Source organism: Toxoplasma gondii, chromosome XI (assembly GCF_000006565.2).
Source record: "Toxoplasma gondii ME49 chromosome XI, whole genome shotgun sequence".
NCBI lineage: Eukaryota > Apicomplexa > Conoidasida > Eucoccidiorida > Sarcocystidae > Toxoplasma > Toxoplasma gondii.
In genome coordinates, this window is record NC_031479.1 from 157449 (window position 1) to 174208 (window position 16760).

General features: G+C 52.8%; 1 protein-coding gene across 1 annotated transcript; it reads right to left on the reverse strand.

Moving 5' to 3' along the window:
- Positions 1–7713: 7713 nt before the first annotated feature.
- Positions 7714–16758, reverse strand: TGME49_306950 (RAP domain-containing protein; the record flags this gene model as incomplete). The annotated part of the gene is made up of 10 exons (XM_018782509.1): positions 7714–8203; positions 8461–8536; positions 8886–8929; positions 9530–9605; positions 10380–10518; positions 11285–11450; positions 11750–11820; positions 12690–12793; positions 13398–14486; positions 14856–16758. 10 exons carry the CDS (start codon positions 16756–16758, stop codon positions 7714–7716), a joined length of 4158 nt encoding a protein of 1385 aa, XP_018635656.1.
- Positions 16759–16760: the final 2 nt, after the last annotated feature.

The window sequence follows — 16760 nt, forward strand, 5'->3', positions numbered from 1 at the left end:
TGTCCAAATAGCAGACGGGTGGATTCCACTAGGTAGACCCAGTCGATGCTTGGATTAATTTTCTTACCAGCGGCTTTTGGTTTGATGGGACAACCACACCAGATAACTCACTATCGGTTAACTGGTTCGTAATACCATTTCATTTGGTCCCTGAGTTCTGTTTTCTAGCGTCCTGTGAGGTGTCAAAATCAAATCTGTCCGAAACCGGCGGTTTGTTAGTGGCTCCAGTCCGACCGTGGAGTACTGCCTGTCAACCCAAACTCTTGGCTGTCGGGTACCACGGCTGCACTACGAACACGATAAACACGGATACAATCACATCTACTGAGAATACGTTTTTCTCCGTGGTAGTCATAGCCTGGTTCAATATATTTGCTGGTACGCAGAAGGTCGGCAATCGATCACAGGCGCCGGTCGCAGTAACAGACTTAAGGGGAAGAGTAGAAGTGAGACGCACAGCCGACACACGGGTCCGCATTCTATTATGCGAAATGGTGTAGTATGGTTAACGTGTGGGCAAGCAGCGTGAAGAAGAGGAAACGCAGATGCAGCCGGGAGCGGTGGTGTTTCCGCCAGCGAAATGGGTTGAGTGTTTCTTGCTTTTCGTCTCACCACAGCCTGCTGACCGCCCAGACTGAGTAGGCGCAAGCTGTGAAGACTAATCCTGATAAAGTGACATTTCCACTGTGACTGCCTGTGAACCTGGACGTTCCAGAAGCGGCATCTGCCACCGTTGATTCCTCTACTTTTCCACGGTTTAGCCAGTGCATCACCAGTCTTTGCTTGTCTTCAGTAGCTCTCACGCTGTAAAGGAAGGGAAGATGGAGGTGGGATGAGAGTCTTAAACCACGGGTTCTTGGTTGTCGACACCGTAATACTGTATGCTGGGGTGGCACCGTTCCTCGACAAGAGGAAACCTCCGGTGATAATCCATTAAAATACTGACGTGGATGGTCACCAGACCTCGACACCAAGCACACAAATGCATTCTCGAAGGCAGCCAGGCAGATCTGGACGCTTTAATAGCGCCATGGTTCCGCGCAGTTGCTCTGCCTTAGCAGACAGATAGCCGGACAAACCGGCAGGTACTTGAAGACTAGCTGAGCAATCACGAAAGGTTTTGTCTGTGTACACAATAGCGTTCCAGGATGACAGATGCAGCAGTATCTGCTATTCTTGCTGCTCGTAGTCTGTCACTCGCTTGAGATGGGTGTTGTGAAGATGCCTTCGGGTTCCGATATAGGCAGAGCAGTCGGCCTCTTACCAAACTACTGCTAATTGCGATTAATAGTGCAACCGAGTTGAGTTTGGATGGTCTCGTGCCTTCCAGCAAGTTCCAGCGCCTGCTTCTTCCTCTCTAGCTAGTGAAAATTGACAGCTGGCAGTCTCGGACCAACAATCGAGTTGAATCTTTCCCCCAAGGCATTATCTCTCTTCCTGCCTAATCACTCGTCAACCGGGTGAACAAAGCGTTGATGATGTGATCCCTCAGGGTGATAGCAACGGTATGCCCGTATCCTTTCTTTGGCAGGTCTGCAAAACGTTTGTTGCTGTGATTACCCGCGGCGATAAATCGTATACAGAGGGTGAGTCACACAGCACGAATCCTTGCATAATACGAGGGATCCAACTGATTGTAAGTCACAGCGACTTCTTTCCTATCGATGGCGCACCTGGAGTGAATTATTTGGTTTCGAGTTCGTTATGCCCTGTGGGGCAGTGCGTCTGGACGTTTGGCGTTCAAATCGAATGGCAGATTTGCAAGTGTTTCACCTGTTTCGAAACGGAGTCAATAAATGGTGACTGAAAGACTGGATTCTGCCAGAAACTTCATATTTCCTTTGCGAGTACTCACAAATGTGCATGCGACATGGGGGGCCCCAAGGGATTGTTTGTCTGAGGTTATGGGGCTGAGGCGAGGGTGTCCAAAGCACACCGTCTTGCACGACACAGAGAAAACTCGTTGTGAGGTCGTTATCCCCACTCACGGCAAACAGTCGGCAAGAAGCGTTCGCCATCGGAAAGCATCTCTTGCTAACTTGACATCTTTATTCCTAGCGTGTGGCTACATTGGAGGCTAACTGGGCAGTGAGCCGCCGCAAGCGATTCGCTGCAGCCCCTAAGAGGGCGTGCAGTTTCGTTGGGTTCGGCAGCGAGGAACTGACTCGTTGATTTGCCCGTAGTCAACAGCTGATTCCAGGTCTTTAATGAACCTGTTCATGCCCAGAGGCAAAACTGTATTGCAATTCTGGAGAATTGGGCTCTCCCAACATATGTATCGGGTTCTTCCAGAAAGCTATTCAGAATGTAGCAGGTTCTACAGGCAAGCTGTTTCTCACGGCACAGTGCGACCTTGGCGGCGTGCGTCGATTTGGCTGAAATAAAATACAGGAGGGCGTAACCTGCTGCATGCACCCCTCATGGACTGTTTGGCCGCTCCGTGAGCCTGAACGTTGGCAGTTCTATCGATAATTTCCGTTAACATCGAATGTAGAAAACTCTGTGGCACTTTCAACTGTTCCGTGGCGTCATCCTGCACCTCAAGCTGGTTTTCAAGCAGCAACCGTTCGCCAGGGACAAGCGAAATCCGAACACTCATATGTAATATGGAAGAAGCCTTAATTTGAAGGCCAAGAATTCAGGCACGGAGCGTCTAGATCCTTCAAAAGAGAGGTACCGCCGTAACAAAGATTCCCCGGTAGAGCTCCGTCAGCCTAGAGTCCTGGATCAGCAGCGCGGTTGAGCTCTTCATAAAGAGGGAAAGCATGCGTCTGCCTCCAAGTCTGCCATTCGTGAAAACCATTATCTCGTAGCCTAAGATGCAGACCAACTACGCCGTGCCGTACTCCAGACAAATGCCCGGTTCCTTACCTGTGTCCGGTCGCGTCTGTAATGGTAAGGGAAACCGTATGCTTGGGCGAATGGAGGCGAGTGCAACAATTCCCGCTGTTCGTTCTCGATCTGTGAAGCCGCCTTATGCGGAGAGATCTTTAAGTACCGTCAGTCACTGCCATCACTCGCACTCACCCCCCTCATGCATGCACAGGAATCCTCTGCCGTGCGGGGCACTACAAAAGAAGGACCGGAACGATTTGCTCGTGGAGGTGTTAGACCGAATTTCTCTCCTCCTAGCCAAAGTAAATGGCCCTGACGGAGGCTGTAGCAATGATGCGGGTTATGCTCAGACACCTTCGGGGGAAACACCAGTGCAAGAAAGAAAGGCACGGTGCCCCAGCTGTGGTTCCAACCCAAGTCAAACAGTCACCTGTGCCACTCCGAGTGTCAAAGCACGAGTGGTGTTAGACGTATCTCAGAATTCAGCGTGTGCATCTTTGACAAGTGACGAAAAATTGCATATGCAACAACGCAAGGGCGGGGCTTCAGATCAGAGACCTAGTGAGACTAACGGTCTTGCACAACCTCCTGGAGACTTTGCCTCAGCTCCACAGTCTTCGGAAGCAAGGGGCTCTTCACTGCGGAGCCTGCAAATGATTCGAATTAGACCAAAAACGTGTCCTTCTTGCACTGTTGAAGCAACCGAAAGAGGCCGGCAGATTGCAACACACTCAGAGAGCAGCACCACCGGAAGCTCGCCTTCTTACCTCTGTCAGCAGCCAATCAGCAGCAGGCTACCACCGCAGTGCTTCACTCCTCATGACCATTCGCGGGTCTCTAGGCTTGAAGTTGGCCTCCATAAAGCGTCCCAGAAAAATAGGATTCTCCAGGAAGAAAAAACGCAGTGAGTCGTCAACCTGATAATACGTGGTGTTCTTCAATAATCATTCTTCCCCTTGTATGCCACACATCAGCCACAGCTTGACGGCGAAGGTAACAGGAAATGCCTCCTAGTTACCAGCTGAGTGTGGAATACCTCTGCAGACGCGTGCATTAGCTTACCTGCAGATAATCGCCAGGAGTGTCATATGAACAACATCTCGATTTCGTCGCCTTAAGACAGTTTCATCAGCAGGGCAGGATTGGTGGCGTACTATCGGGCCAGCATACTGTTGCATCTTGCATAGAGACACGTGTAGCCTCAAAAGAGCAGAAGAGCAATTTAAATGGAGAGCGGTGTACTCATGGCCATGATTTACAGTCTCTGCAATTCGATTGTACCTTTCCAGAATCCAGGTGAACTGAGTTAATGTGTACATTTTCGTTCAGCCTTGTTCAAGCACTCCAAGTGGTACAGGCAGAGGCAGAACATACGAAAAGGCTTCTTGATGATTGCCGGGAGCAGCTTGCCGCGAGAGAAGATGCACTTAACAGGAAAGTCCTATGTCAAGCCGCAGCTGCGAACCATCGTAAAGCTTCTCCATGTTGTGCACAAAAGGTCACCTGTCATGATTCCGCAACATTGAGAAGAGCCACTCTAATTGGAAACAGGGCTCGTCAGCAGGCAACTCTGCTTCAGTTGGCGACCCGGCAACTCGAAGAGGAAATCAAGACTCTGAAAAAACGAATGGCAACTCTTTCTACCAGGTTGACGCACCAGAATACGGTCATTGCGGATCGGGAAACTCAGCTGAAGAAGGCAGAGAAGCAGCTCAATCGCGAGCGTCAAGTGTCTTCAAGGCTGCGCAGGTTCTATATGCAGACCTCACATCGAAACAAGCATTTGGTTAGCGAAAATAACGCCTTGGAGGAGACTTTGCTGGATCTGGAACTAAAGCTCTGTCGGCCACAAACGCTCTGGGCACTAGCACAGCGCGGGCCCCGTTCGCCAGGCTGTATGAGTAGTCTGATCCACAGGCAGCGGGGCTCTGAACGGGAACCGACGGCGGTAGACGCTCTTGCGCAGGCCTTGCTGAAAGAAAAAGAAAAGACGCAGCGCATGCAGGCAAACCTTGACGAGCAGACAGAACGTTTATTGATGGACATTGCCCGGAGATCTCACACTCAGTGTCCCATCAGTCAGCAACGACGGGGTCGAGATGCAAGTCTTCGCTCAGGACTTGGAGTTGAAGAAGACGTCTCGGATTTTCGAGTATGTCGACACGGACGACCTTGGCAGTCTGCGTGTGTGGAGTCAACTTCGAAGAGAGTCTCTCATTCGACTGATTCTGCTTGTCCATCTGCACGCTCTGATGGTGGAGACAAGCACCGGCGAAAGTCGTGTCTCAAGCGCGCTGTGGCTGACCTCTGTCAAAAAGATAGTGAGAAGATGATACAGCCGTTAGAGGAGCAGCACATCTGCAATTCGTTTCGCTCTTCGTGCAACTCCAAGCCCAGCAGGCGCAGCCTCAGCTGCGATCGAAACATCCGTTCGTGTGTGAATCCGCTGGAGAGCACAGCCGACTTGTCCCAACCCCGCTTCCGAGGTTCGACTGGCTGCGGAACAGATGACGGTGAACCCGATCCAGAGTCGGCGGACGGCGAGTTCTGCCTATCAGGACGGGGATTGGCGAGTCCGTCCAAAAGAACGTCGTCTGGGAGCAGTGAAGTTCAGATGTCAATTCGGACACCTCGGAATGTCATTCACGCTTGTGCTACAGTCACACCAGCCAACACGTCCGCGGTTCCGGTTAATGAGTGTTGCGAAGAGGAAGAACTGAGCGAGGCTGACTTCCAAAAGAGTTGCGGGCCACCATCTGCTCAGTCAGCCTGCGTCTCCGACTCAGAGCCGTGTTGTCGTTTACGTCCAACGGGAAGCTGCTGCAGTCGAACACGTTCGCCCCTCGCAGATCTGAGCGGTAACAACGGGGAATTGTCACTGGACGACGAAAGGCCGTGCTGCGCTCTGCCAGTCAAGGAACTGGGACCAGTCTGTTCTTCGTTGACCTCCATCTCTAGCAGCGACGATTCTGCTTGTCCATGCCCCACCCTTCTTTACGAAAGAGGGACACACGAGCCGCGCCTTGCCTCTTCAGGCGACGCATGCCGACCTCTTTCGGTCCAAGTTCCTCCTCAACAGCCATCTGCCGCTGGTAACACATCTCGCTTGTTGCAAACTTCTCGGCCACTGAGCCCCGCAGCACGCACGCCGTCGCCAATCTTTCGCGCCAACTCTTCACAAGGACAACGCCTTCAGATTTCGTCTCCTGAAGCTGAGAGACTTGGAGGCAAACGACAAGAAGGCGATTCGGGGACAGGCCTAAGGGCGCCACAGCAATGCACCATGCACTGTTCGCAAAACTCGATGTGGAGCAACTCCAGACAAGATTCATTGTCTCCTTCGTGGAGGACCCACCCTTCGACTTTGGGGCATCGAACCACGGGCTCTCCCCACTGTTGTCCACGACCCAGCAATCCTCTGCCTTTCCCTTCCAGAATCGGTGCACCACTTCAAAGTAGCGCTATCGTTTCAAGTTGCAGCACGCTCGGCTCATCGCTGCCTTCCGTTGATTCTTCGAGCATAGAGCGCGACCCCGGGGGCACAGATCAGCCGTCTGTGAGTAACAGTTCTATTTCGTGTGTAGGTTCTTGTTGTTGCTGCCACCACACACATGAGCACAGATGCTGTGGCGTTCGTCCAGGACCGTGCAGACCTGGCTTTTGCGAGCCATCTGGCTGCCATGCAGCTGTATCATCGCTTGCAGCTAATCGGCTAGATCGACCATGCAGAGGCGCCCCTCGTCACAACTCATCTTGTTGCTGTTGCACACTTCCACGAACTAACGGAGGTCCGGTCCTTGGTAGTACTTCCTGGGGCTCCCAAAATTCCTCTGGCCAGGCGAGCCTTTCATCAGAACCTTCGTCTTCTCTCTGCGGGAACGATACCGCAGCGCAGTTGATGTCTTGTGCATGCCCTGATCTTCTGTCGTGCCCGGTGCCAAGCCAACGATGCAACAGAAAGGAGAGGAATGCCCTCGAAGGTTGTGTGTCTTGGGCGCTGCCGCCGCAGGTGCAATTGTCGTTCGAGTCTGAAACGTAGAGGGGTTTGCTTGTCTTCATGTCTTGTTGTTTTTGTGACTCAAGAGTACTGGTTACTGCCCATGAGGATGGGCAGACTCTTCTGTTCGGCAAAAATTAAGGCTTTTGTCGTGGTTCGGAGCACTGGAGGACGCGTCGGAAACCTGGTTGGGGGCGCAGGTGAAACATACTGCAGCCTACTATAGAATCGTCAGCGTGCTCGCTGGTGCCACGTTGCTCCTACGTCCGCGCGACTGATGAGGCGCTACATAGTTCACGATAGACGAAAGCTGGGTGATTTATTCGTTCCGTGAGTTTGTAGTGCACTCTCCAGTTTCAGTGCCTTGGCTATAAAGCAACTCTTTGGTCTCAGTCTACGCTAGCACAACTCTAGTGAAACAAACAGCCATCTGTCGTTGAGAGGAAACGGCACTCTTACAACGCGGGAGTCTCACTGCCCACAACGTGAGCAAAGAGGCGGCACACGCCGGATCCAGGTGTTTCTCGCTCCCTAAATTTAGCCCCAGTTGTGTGACGGTCATGAACTAGGGGCATCATCCTTAGTCCGCCCGAGACGAGCGCAGAAACGCATGTTAGGAAAGATTAATCGGCCAAGTTTACAATCCCGGAACACAAAGCCTTCACCAGACTCTGGTTCAAATACCCTTGCACACAGTGAACTCTTCAGCAAGGAGTTCGAATGTGTGTGTTATTGGGCATTTCCGATAACCCACAGAACTGCGTTCGTTCAAGAATTAACAAATCCAGTTTGCATATTGATCTTGAGAAGAGCGAACTTGACAGCGAATATGGCTTGTATCTGGAAGTGTCATTTGCGCAAGATGAGGAAGTGTCAAGGTACTAGCTAGACCCGACTTTATAATTACGAGGGTTATTCTGGAGTGCCACGATTTTTCTTCGTTGCTCCTCTTTCCTTTCTCGCTTCTTTCGGTCCCTTTCCCTCTTATAAATGGCTAACGCGATCTTTTTGCTTTTCATTGCATCTCCGTGTTTCCTTTCATGCAGTAGCGCTCGCTCGTGTGCGTTCAGAAACGGTGCCGGTGCAAACGAAAAAGGATCCCTGATTTGTTTCCCTTTCTCGATGGTGTCTGGGTCTCCCTGTTCCGCCGTTAACACCCTTGCATTGCTCTCTCCCACATTCCCCTTCGCCGCGTCGAAACGCGTAGAGGCAGGATCTCCATCGAAAGCCAAGTCACTGGAGACAGAGGTTTCTTCTGAAACAGAGCTTTTGCTCAGGGGCGTTTTTTTAAGTCCGCATGATGCGGCGTGCGGTGCCCAGCGTTCTAGGTCGTCTCCCCGAGACGGGGAAAGAGCCCGTTCCAGAGCACACCTGAGATCGGAATGGCAGACAACTTCTCGTCATATATGGTGAGGGCGGTGCAACGAAGAACCTCTCTGCCCAATCCAATGCAGACGATCCGGTGTGAGGGCGTACGCAAACGTGTACTTTCCCGCCGCAGAAGTCGCAATATGGAGGTTGGAGTTACGCACAAGCGGCATGCTTTGCACGGGCGACGTGTTGGTAGAGTGAGTTGCCTCTGACACACAAGTCCCCTCTGAGAATATCTAGTGCACACAATGCCTAACCTGAGATACACCCGACGAACATCTTCCGTGTGAAGCTCCAGCCAGTCGAAGTAAGGCACGTGCGCAATCCGGAATCCTGAAAAGAAACAGGAAACGTGCACAAACATCCACAGTTTCACATTCTTCTTTGGCAAGTTGCCTACTAGATGAGTGAAGGACGAACGCTCTAGTCCTAACAATCCGAGCGTTACGTTCCCTTGAAGCCCCAATGCCATAGGAAATGAACAAATAGGGCCACAGCGTTCCAGACACGTCACTGAAACATCGAGTTTCGCTTTGCACTCCCACCAGGCACTCAGTCGCCGTCGCGCCTTGGAAAAAGCCAGTACCGAATGTGGCTTGTGAATGGTTCCCTGTTCTCAGCTCAAATTACGAAACTCGACTGCGTTGCTCCTCGCCGACCCGATCCCCTTCACTTTTCTTACCAAGTCCCGCCAATAAACGATGTTTCAGCTTGCTCGCCGAAGTCCTGGTCGTCACAAAATCCGCAGGCTCAGTGAAAATTGCAGTTTGCTTCTTGTCAGCACGTTCTCTATGACGGTCTACAACGCCCGACAAAGCGTATGTGCGGGCCTCTAGTGTCTCGAGGCTCTCTCTCTCCCCGTCAGTTCCCTGACGGGACAAACATGCCTCTATTTTCATTCTCTCAAACGGTTGTAATTTCATCACCAGTTTTCCTTCTGTCGTGTTATGATCGAGGCATATCCGCATGGTTTCCTTTCCAGCACCGAAGCTGCACAGGCACCATCCTGCTGCTCGTCAGGCACTCTGTAGCAAGAAATCAGAATTCCAGCTACATCTTTTACGGTTTCGCTACTGTTCTGTCTCCCTACGCTGCCTTGGTTGATCACTACCGCATCAGCTGTTTAAAAATGATAAGTGCCGTCTACCAGTTCATAGTTTGCTGTTTTCTGTGAATAACGTCCACTATGAAACGTACTCGAACGGCCATAGTATATCATCAGGAACAAAGACTGAATGACACTAGTTCTCCGAGGATGCTGCACAGCGAAGAGCTAGTCCTCTTTCGCTTTTTATTTGCTCCTCTTGTTCGTTTTCGGTGGCCTACCAATGGAATGAGTCACGGTAAAAATGCTGAGGGCCGTCGACTTCGAGAACAACTCCCTTGATGTCCAACTCGTGCTCTACGTAGAAACAGAGGACACACATCAACCACTCTTTCGCTACCTCTCTGTCGTCTTTGTTTTTCCTAACATTAATGCGTCCCCGTCCACGCACGAAAATGTTCCTTCAGCGCAAACAAGAAATATGCAGCCCGCTAACTGCTGAGTTTAAATAGAGGTTCATCTGTTCCTCACGTGCTACGGCATGCAACACCAACCTGACACCCGCTGACGCTGGAATCCCTCTTGTACTTGAAAAAGTGTGATTCCTAGTTTTTTGTCAACCACCGTTTCTGGGGACGAAGCTGAGGAAAGCCCAGACAACTCAAACCTCTTCTACCTAGTTCACAGTTGCCACGGGGGCAGACTACTTTATCCATATGACTTTTGAATATCCAGAAAACTCCACAACAGAATCGACACTTTTCTTCTACACCAGTGCTTCCAAATCGAAGCGAAAATTTCCCTCAGAATCGATGTGTCGACAGTGCCTCTCAAGAAAGAGTCTCGACAGAGCAGCGAGAGCCGCATGCAAGGCGACGCATTCATAACTTTCAGGTTGAAGAGACAAAAGGTTTTCGAGTGGTGTCATCTTCGCTTTCTGTCTCAACGCGCGAGCCCCCGACCGCCCCCGACCCAGGAAAGCAAACGTGGCTATGCTTTTCAGTTTGCCTTCTTTGCAAAGAGAACGATGTGTCGATGTAGGTGGATGCACCTAGCGACAGTGTGGATTCGCAACTCTGCACTTCTGTTTTCTGCAGCTCCACTCTCTTTCCTAAGTGGCGAGACACCAACCGAAGGGGTCGTCTATGTGACGAAGAGGTCGCCGAAAGCCTGGAATGGATTTCCGCGCCTCTTCCTCCATTGCCATCTGAACCAAGTCTTCCTGCGTGACCGGCTTCACGAAATCCAGCGTGTACGGGCCGACTTGGACCTGCGGTGTTGACGCGCATACAGGGGACGATGAATATGGAAGGGAAACGAGAGAAGAGAGCGTTTTGCGTGAACAGCAGAGTTCGAGAATGATCCCGCGAACACGCGAACCAATTGAGAAAAACAAAGGAAAAACACGCAGCGGCCTCGCAAGCCCTCCGCAAGGAAGGTGAAAATGCGGGAGACACCGCGCACGCAGTGTCTCTGCTTGGGCGTCGATGGAGCAACGGAGGAGACAAGGAAAGGTATTCTTAGGAGGTGTTTTCATCTTTACACATAAAAGGCGCATCGCCACATGTGGCCAAGAGGACCGCTCCTTCAGGAAACTGACGATTTTCGGCTCTAAAGAGTCATTCTTTTTCCGGCGAGCCTGGAGCAAGCACATCGAGAGCCTTCAAGAGAAAAAACCACAAGGCTCCTCAAACTGGAAAGACCGAGGAACATGGCTGGAACTTGAACGAACCCCCGAAGCGAACGCGACAGACATCCTACAGGAGTGCCAAAAAAACGAAGAACAGCGGGAAGCAGCGCCCCCTCAACGGCACTTGACTGCCAAGAATTGGCAAGCGCATGCCGAGGTCACCGCAGACGTCGGCTGTGTAAGGAGACGAAAAGAGAAACAGAGACTGAAATGGCAGGAAGGATCCTGGACGAATACGAAGAACGGAAGAGCGCAGAGAAGAAGGAGCGACACTGTCGAAACAGAAGAAACAATGCCGAGAGGAAGAGAAACGAAGCTCGACTCCGCGGAAACAAAGAGGACGCACCTCAGTGAAGCAGTGATAGCCGACAGTTCGAGCAGTCGAGGAGACCTCCCTCTGGAGACCAGACACACACACTTCTTCAGGTTCCAAATCGCACGAGCGAATGCGAAGAAGAAGATCTCGAGATGCGGCAGAGAGCGTCTTGAAGGAGAAGGGAAGGTGGCCGACCCTAGAGAGCAAAGGGAACCGTCAGAATCTGAAACGCACGGGTGAGAAGCAGAACGAAGGTCGAACTCGAGCACCTGGCACCCCCAAAGGGAGGCGAAAACGAGAGGGTAGCATATATGCAAATCGCTGAGAACTAAAACCACTGGAGAAATCGACGTCCTCCACGGCTGCCTCCTCGGAATTCACGCTGGCGTAACGCCAGCTGCTCTCCGACCGCGTGTTTGCACGCGAACGGGAGAAGAATAACCGCCTCGAGAGAATACTATCCTTGGTGAATCTTCCGAGTTCTGCGCGCCTCACCTGCAGGCAAGCTCAACAATCTTCAGCTGCGAGACGCCTTCCTTTGTTAGCTTCGTCTCCATAGGCAGCATCTGACGACAGACCAACAGGAAACAAGACTTAGATACAGATCTCAGAGGCAAAGGTGAGCAGCTCTCAACTGTGACAGCGAAGGGAAGCTTGCAGATGCCTGGCGGCATGAGGCCGAGAGACAGAGATGGATGCATCCAGAGAAAACGGGAGGGAGAGAAAGGCCGCTAAAAAAGAGCGGCCAACAACGGAAGAAGCAGAACGCAGTTAGGAAAGGTTGTGAAAGCACATCTCAGAACAATACACGAGAGAAATAGATCGGGAAATAGACCGCCGGTCTCATTTCGATTTTTACGAAATTTGAAGACTTTTTGCCTTGCTTCTCTGTAGACCGTTTTTCTACCGACACTTGTTCCATCTACAGCCAGAAGGTTAGTTTCGAAGCAGTTTTCCTTCAAGCTGCGCGGAAGCGACACAGTATATGCGTACGGAAGAGGAACGAACGAGACAGCGAAAGACAAAAGCACAGAGAGAGAGGAAGGAGAGACGAAAGGGTGCGAGAAAATGCGAGGCAGAGGCCAACGAGGCGTACGCGAGACCTAGGCGACAGTGCGACACACCGACGCAGCGTTACGCTTGACACACCACTTGGGCGCCCATTTGTCGCATCGGCAAACTCACGGGGAGAGAGAGAGAGAGCTCAAAATGTTGGTTGACCTATCTTTCCTAGTTCAGTCTCGTTAAATGGCAAGGCAGTAGTGATTCGACACTTACGAAGGCCTTGAGATGCACAGATGGGCATCACAGATCCTTGTACGGTTTGCTCCTCCACTCCTCTCAGACAGACAGCGACCGGATGCGAAGGTACAGGGGGAAACGAGCACGATAAAAGAGGAAACGAAGTGGAAGAAACGCGACAAAAGGGACTCACGTGTGGGAGAATTTCGTCGTAGAGCTTCGGGCCCGCGCACGAGAAGTAGGAGGCAGCGAGCAGGACGTTGGCGCAACCTTTGAGACCCAGCCGTGCCACGAGTTCTACAGAATCGAGGAGTTCAACATCAAAGAAACGTATCTGAAGTGCGTATCTTTACACAGGCACACGCACATCGTCTCACGTGTAGCTCTACCTGTTCTTTGTACCTACACAGCGCATGCGACACTGTGCGCTCAAACTCCGATACACCCGCACCGCTCCACTCTGCACGTTGTGTGTCGTCTCCCGCAAACCTCCTAAACAATTGTTTTCAATCTTCCGCTGATGACATATCACCTCTCCTCCTTCCTGTCCTCCGAGAAATGTATTCATGAGCTGGCTTACTGGTAGAACACATGCTCTACACGAGCAGCTGCAGGAGTGCGTTTTCCCTCTCCCTGCTGTCAACTGAGACGACGTCTATTATACAGTCTGGTTGCCAAGGTATCACTAACGACTTGCATAGGGACTCTTTCTGCTTTAGCGCTTCCTTTTTCCTCCAGGTGAGTTCAGTCGTATTCTGCCTCCGTGATTAGTCCAGACATGTATAAACAGGCTGTCTGTCATGACATCCCCACCGTTGGAGACGGGCATTTTGGGTTTACACGTTTCGTTTTGAGTCCAAAAGATCTACGAGATCCGACAGTCCCGACACTCGTGCCTCACCTGCGCCTCCCAGGCTCTCCAGGCTAGCTAAAGAGCTGCGGACCGCTTGAGGGTCCCAGACGTCAAGACGGTAGAGAGCGTAAACAAGCGCGGCGGTGTTTCTTGCAGATGGCAACACTGAGAAACTCGGGACAAAGGAGCAGTTTTTCTTCCGAGTGTCTCCCGCGTTTTCGTTGGTTTCCAGTCCTCCAGCTCCCTCAGAAGCCTTGTCGTGAGGGCAGGCGCCGCCGCGCTGCGTTTGATCGGACGAAGTGCCCCCTGGCGAGCCTACGGAAGTGGGCGACGCGGGAGAAGCAGAGCCGCCGTTCTCAAGAAGGACCGATCCATGCGTTGAAGCAGCCAAAGACGGCGGCAAGGACGCTCGAGTCTGGTGACTGTCGGGCTGCTTGAGACTCGAGAGAGCGGCCTTCACAGTGGCTTTGTGCCGGACGTTCAGACGAGCTAAAGCCTTCAAAAGGACGGGGACAGCTGCGGCAGCCTGGTGCCTCTCGGCCAGTGACAAAGGCGCCCCAGGCGAGCCGGCCCGCCAGGCAAGAGAGGAAACAGAGAGCGGAGAAAAGATGGATGTGTCTGGCATTTCCAACAGTTCGTTCCGTCCATCCTGCCTCGTTTCAGTACTCGAACTTCTGTGGCCGTCTCTGGCGCTCTCTCCATTGTGGTGGACTCTGGCGCTCTCGCCAACACTAGAGCCTGAATTGTCGTCTGCGTGCGACTTCATCAGCTCCGGCGGCAGACTCCGCAGCAGCGCCTCGGCGAGGCGCTGAGGATAAAATTTGATGCGGGAGCAGCTGTCGAGGGTCGAGACCATCAGAGGCAGAGAGAGGTCGCGCGTGTGAACAGACAGCACATCTGCTGCGCCTCGGAGAAGAGGCTGGAATTCGTGGGCTTCGAGGGCGGCGAAAGAAACAATAAGAACAGCCAAATCCGCCGGACGAAAAAGCCTGTTCAAACCACACGCTTGGACGCGAGTGACAAATTGCTCGTCGTCCTCTAGCGAGAGACTGACGCCACGAGAAGCTGGTATCGCACCCGCCGAAACACGAAGAGGCGATCGAGACGCAACGGTGCCTTTCCTGACAGGCGTCTTCGCTGAAAACACGAGAGAACAAACTCGAGGGCGGAGCGGCGATTCACCTCGGACATTCGCCCATCCCGGTGGTCGATGCAATGTCAAAGAAGACGAATGGATACAGAAATGCAAGTAAAATGACGACATGCGAGCAGAACGCGTCCTGACGCATGCATCCACACGCAATTCATTCGCACAGTTACATTTGTGCGTGTGCACAAGTGGAAGGGATCTGCCGCGCACAGCTATCTCCAGTCTTACGCATGCAAGATGTACATATATATGTATAGATATGTATATATATCTATATATATCTTTGTGTCAGTACGAATGCATGCATGTACAGATAAAAAGGTAAGCGTCAAAGCGGGAAAGGTGGAGTGCGTGACCTGAAGTCGTGGAGTCGACGGCGTCGGGGCAAAGAGGCTTGAGAAGTGCAGCGACTTCCGTCAAGAGGGGCACATGCTTGGCTTTTAGGTCGGCGAGAAGAAGAAGCAGGCGAATGAGGCCTCTGGGGCTGAGTGTCTCGAGCACTGTTTGCACGGCCAAGCGACTGCACAGAGCCGCCACAAGCCTGTCAAGAAGCGCGGCTTCTTGAGTGGAGCGGTGGCTCCTTCCAGAGCCGAGTAAGAGGAATGAGAGAGAGGCTGGCGCAGATGGCAAGGCCAGAGCATCCGAAGGAGACGAGTCGCCGAGCCGTCCATCTCTGAGCACGCCATCACTTTCATTCCCCTTGGTCACTTCTCCTTCTCCGCTGCACCCTCTCTTGTCACCTCGCGTTGCATTCTTCTCTTCTGGTGAAAGGTCTGGTGAACAGAAGCCGCTGGAGTCTGCTCTCTTGTCTCCTCCGTTCACTTCTGCCCTCGTATGTCGCGCCTCTGTTCCCTCGGCTGCCTCACCTGCCCCCGAGGCCGAGCCCCGTTGCATGCACGCTTCGCTGTCGCGTTCCCTGTCGCCTGTTCTTCCCTCGCTTGGTCGGCAGTGAGCCTGATCCGCTTGGTTCTTGAGAGAGGCAAGAAAAGACAAAAGCTGCATGAGTTGCGACGCCGACGAGAGGGCAAGGCTGCTCCCGTGAATGCCTACGCTCCCGGTGGACTTCAGCTGCGCAGAAGAGAGAAAGAAACGGAAGAAAGCTTCCCAGAATCGCGGCGTATCTCGCACAGGACTCGAGCGGACGAGGTCTCCACAAAGAAGTGCAGTCGTCGGAAAGTTTGGAAGAAGCGCGAGCTGAGTGCCCAGCTGAGAGACGACCTCCCGCATCAGCGGTCCAACTGTGGGGGGCAGCGGCGCCGCGAGCGGAGACAGCGGACCCTTGGAAGGAGACACCGTCGAGGCACAGGCCGCACTACGCTCGGTCCATCGCACCAGAGCAGCGAGGAGAAGAAGGAGGTCCGAGGGTGAGAAAAGCGACAGATTGTGTAGCAGAAACAGGAGGTCGCCATCCTCTAACGCCTGTGACTTTCCTGCCTCGGAGTCATCTCGCTCTCGTCCGTTTCTCTGCTCGCGATTCGGCGACTGAGCAGGCCCACTGATCACAGACGATGCACCTTGCGTAGCAGCCTCGTCTCGGTTCCCTTGTTCTCTCTCGGTCCCCAGCTTGGCGTGTAGACGAGTTAGCCTTTGACTGCCTTTCTCGGGGATTCTGATGGGTGCCGTTTCCTCGCCTGCCTCATTCGACGCCAGGCTCTGCAGTCGCTGAAGCAGAGACTTTGCGCGAGTTTTTAGCTGACTTGGGCTCGGTGCCGAAGTGCCCCCTGAGAGCGGAGAGAGACCGGAACAGGAGGGCCGGCAGGACGCGAAAGCACAGCCAGAGACAGAGAAGGCGAAGAAAGACACGGAAGAGGGAGGAAAAACCTGTGAAGCAAGAGAGCGAGAAGAAGCAGACGAAGCGGACGAGGAGAGAGGAGAAAAAGCATACGGACAAGAATCTACGACAGGCCTTCGTCGCTCTCGCTCGGGAAAACGGAAACCTTCACTCATGCCAGAAGAGGAGCAAAAGTCAGGAGAACGCAACGGACGCGTCGGGAGCCAAGAATCGAAGACAGGCAAAGACAGCAGATCGCCGCGCGCGTCGGACTGTCGCCTTGGAGTCCAAAAGGATGAACCTCGAGACGAAGAGAGACACGAAGGCCGATGCCTCGATGCAACCCAGGTATCAAGGCGCGGGGCGTGGAGAAGAGGCGAGTGAGGAGGCGACCTCCATTCTGTGATTTTCAGGCGCCAACAGTCTCCGTGCTTCTGCAGGGCTCGCCTCTCGCAGAACGGCGGGAACAAGCAAACAGGAATGCGCATCC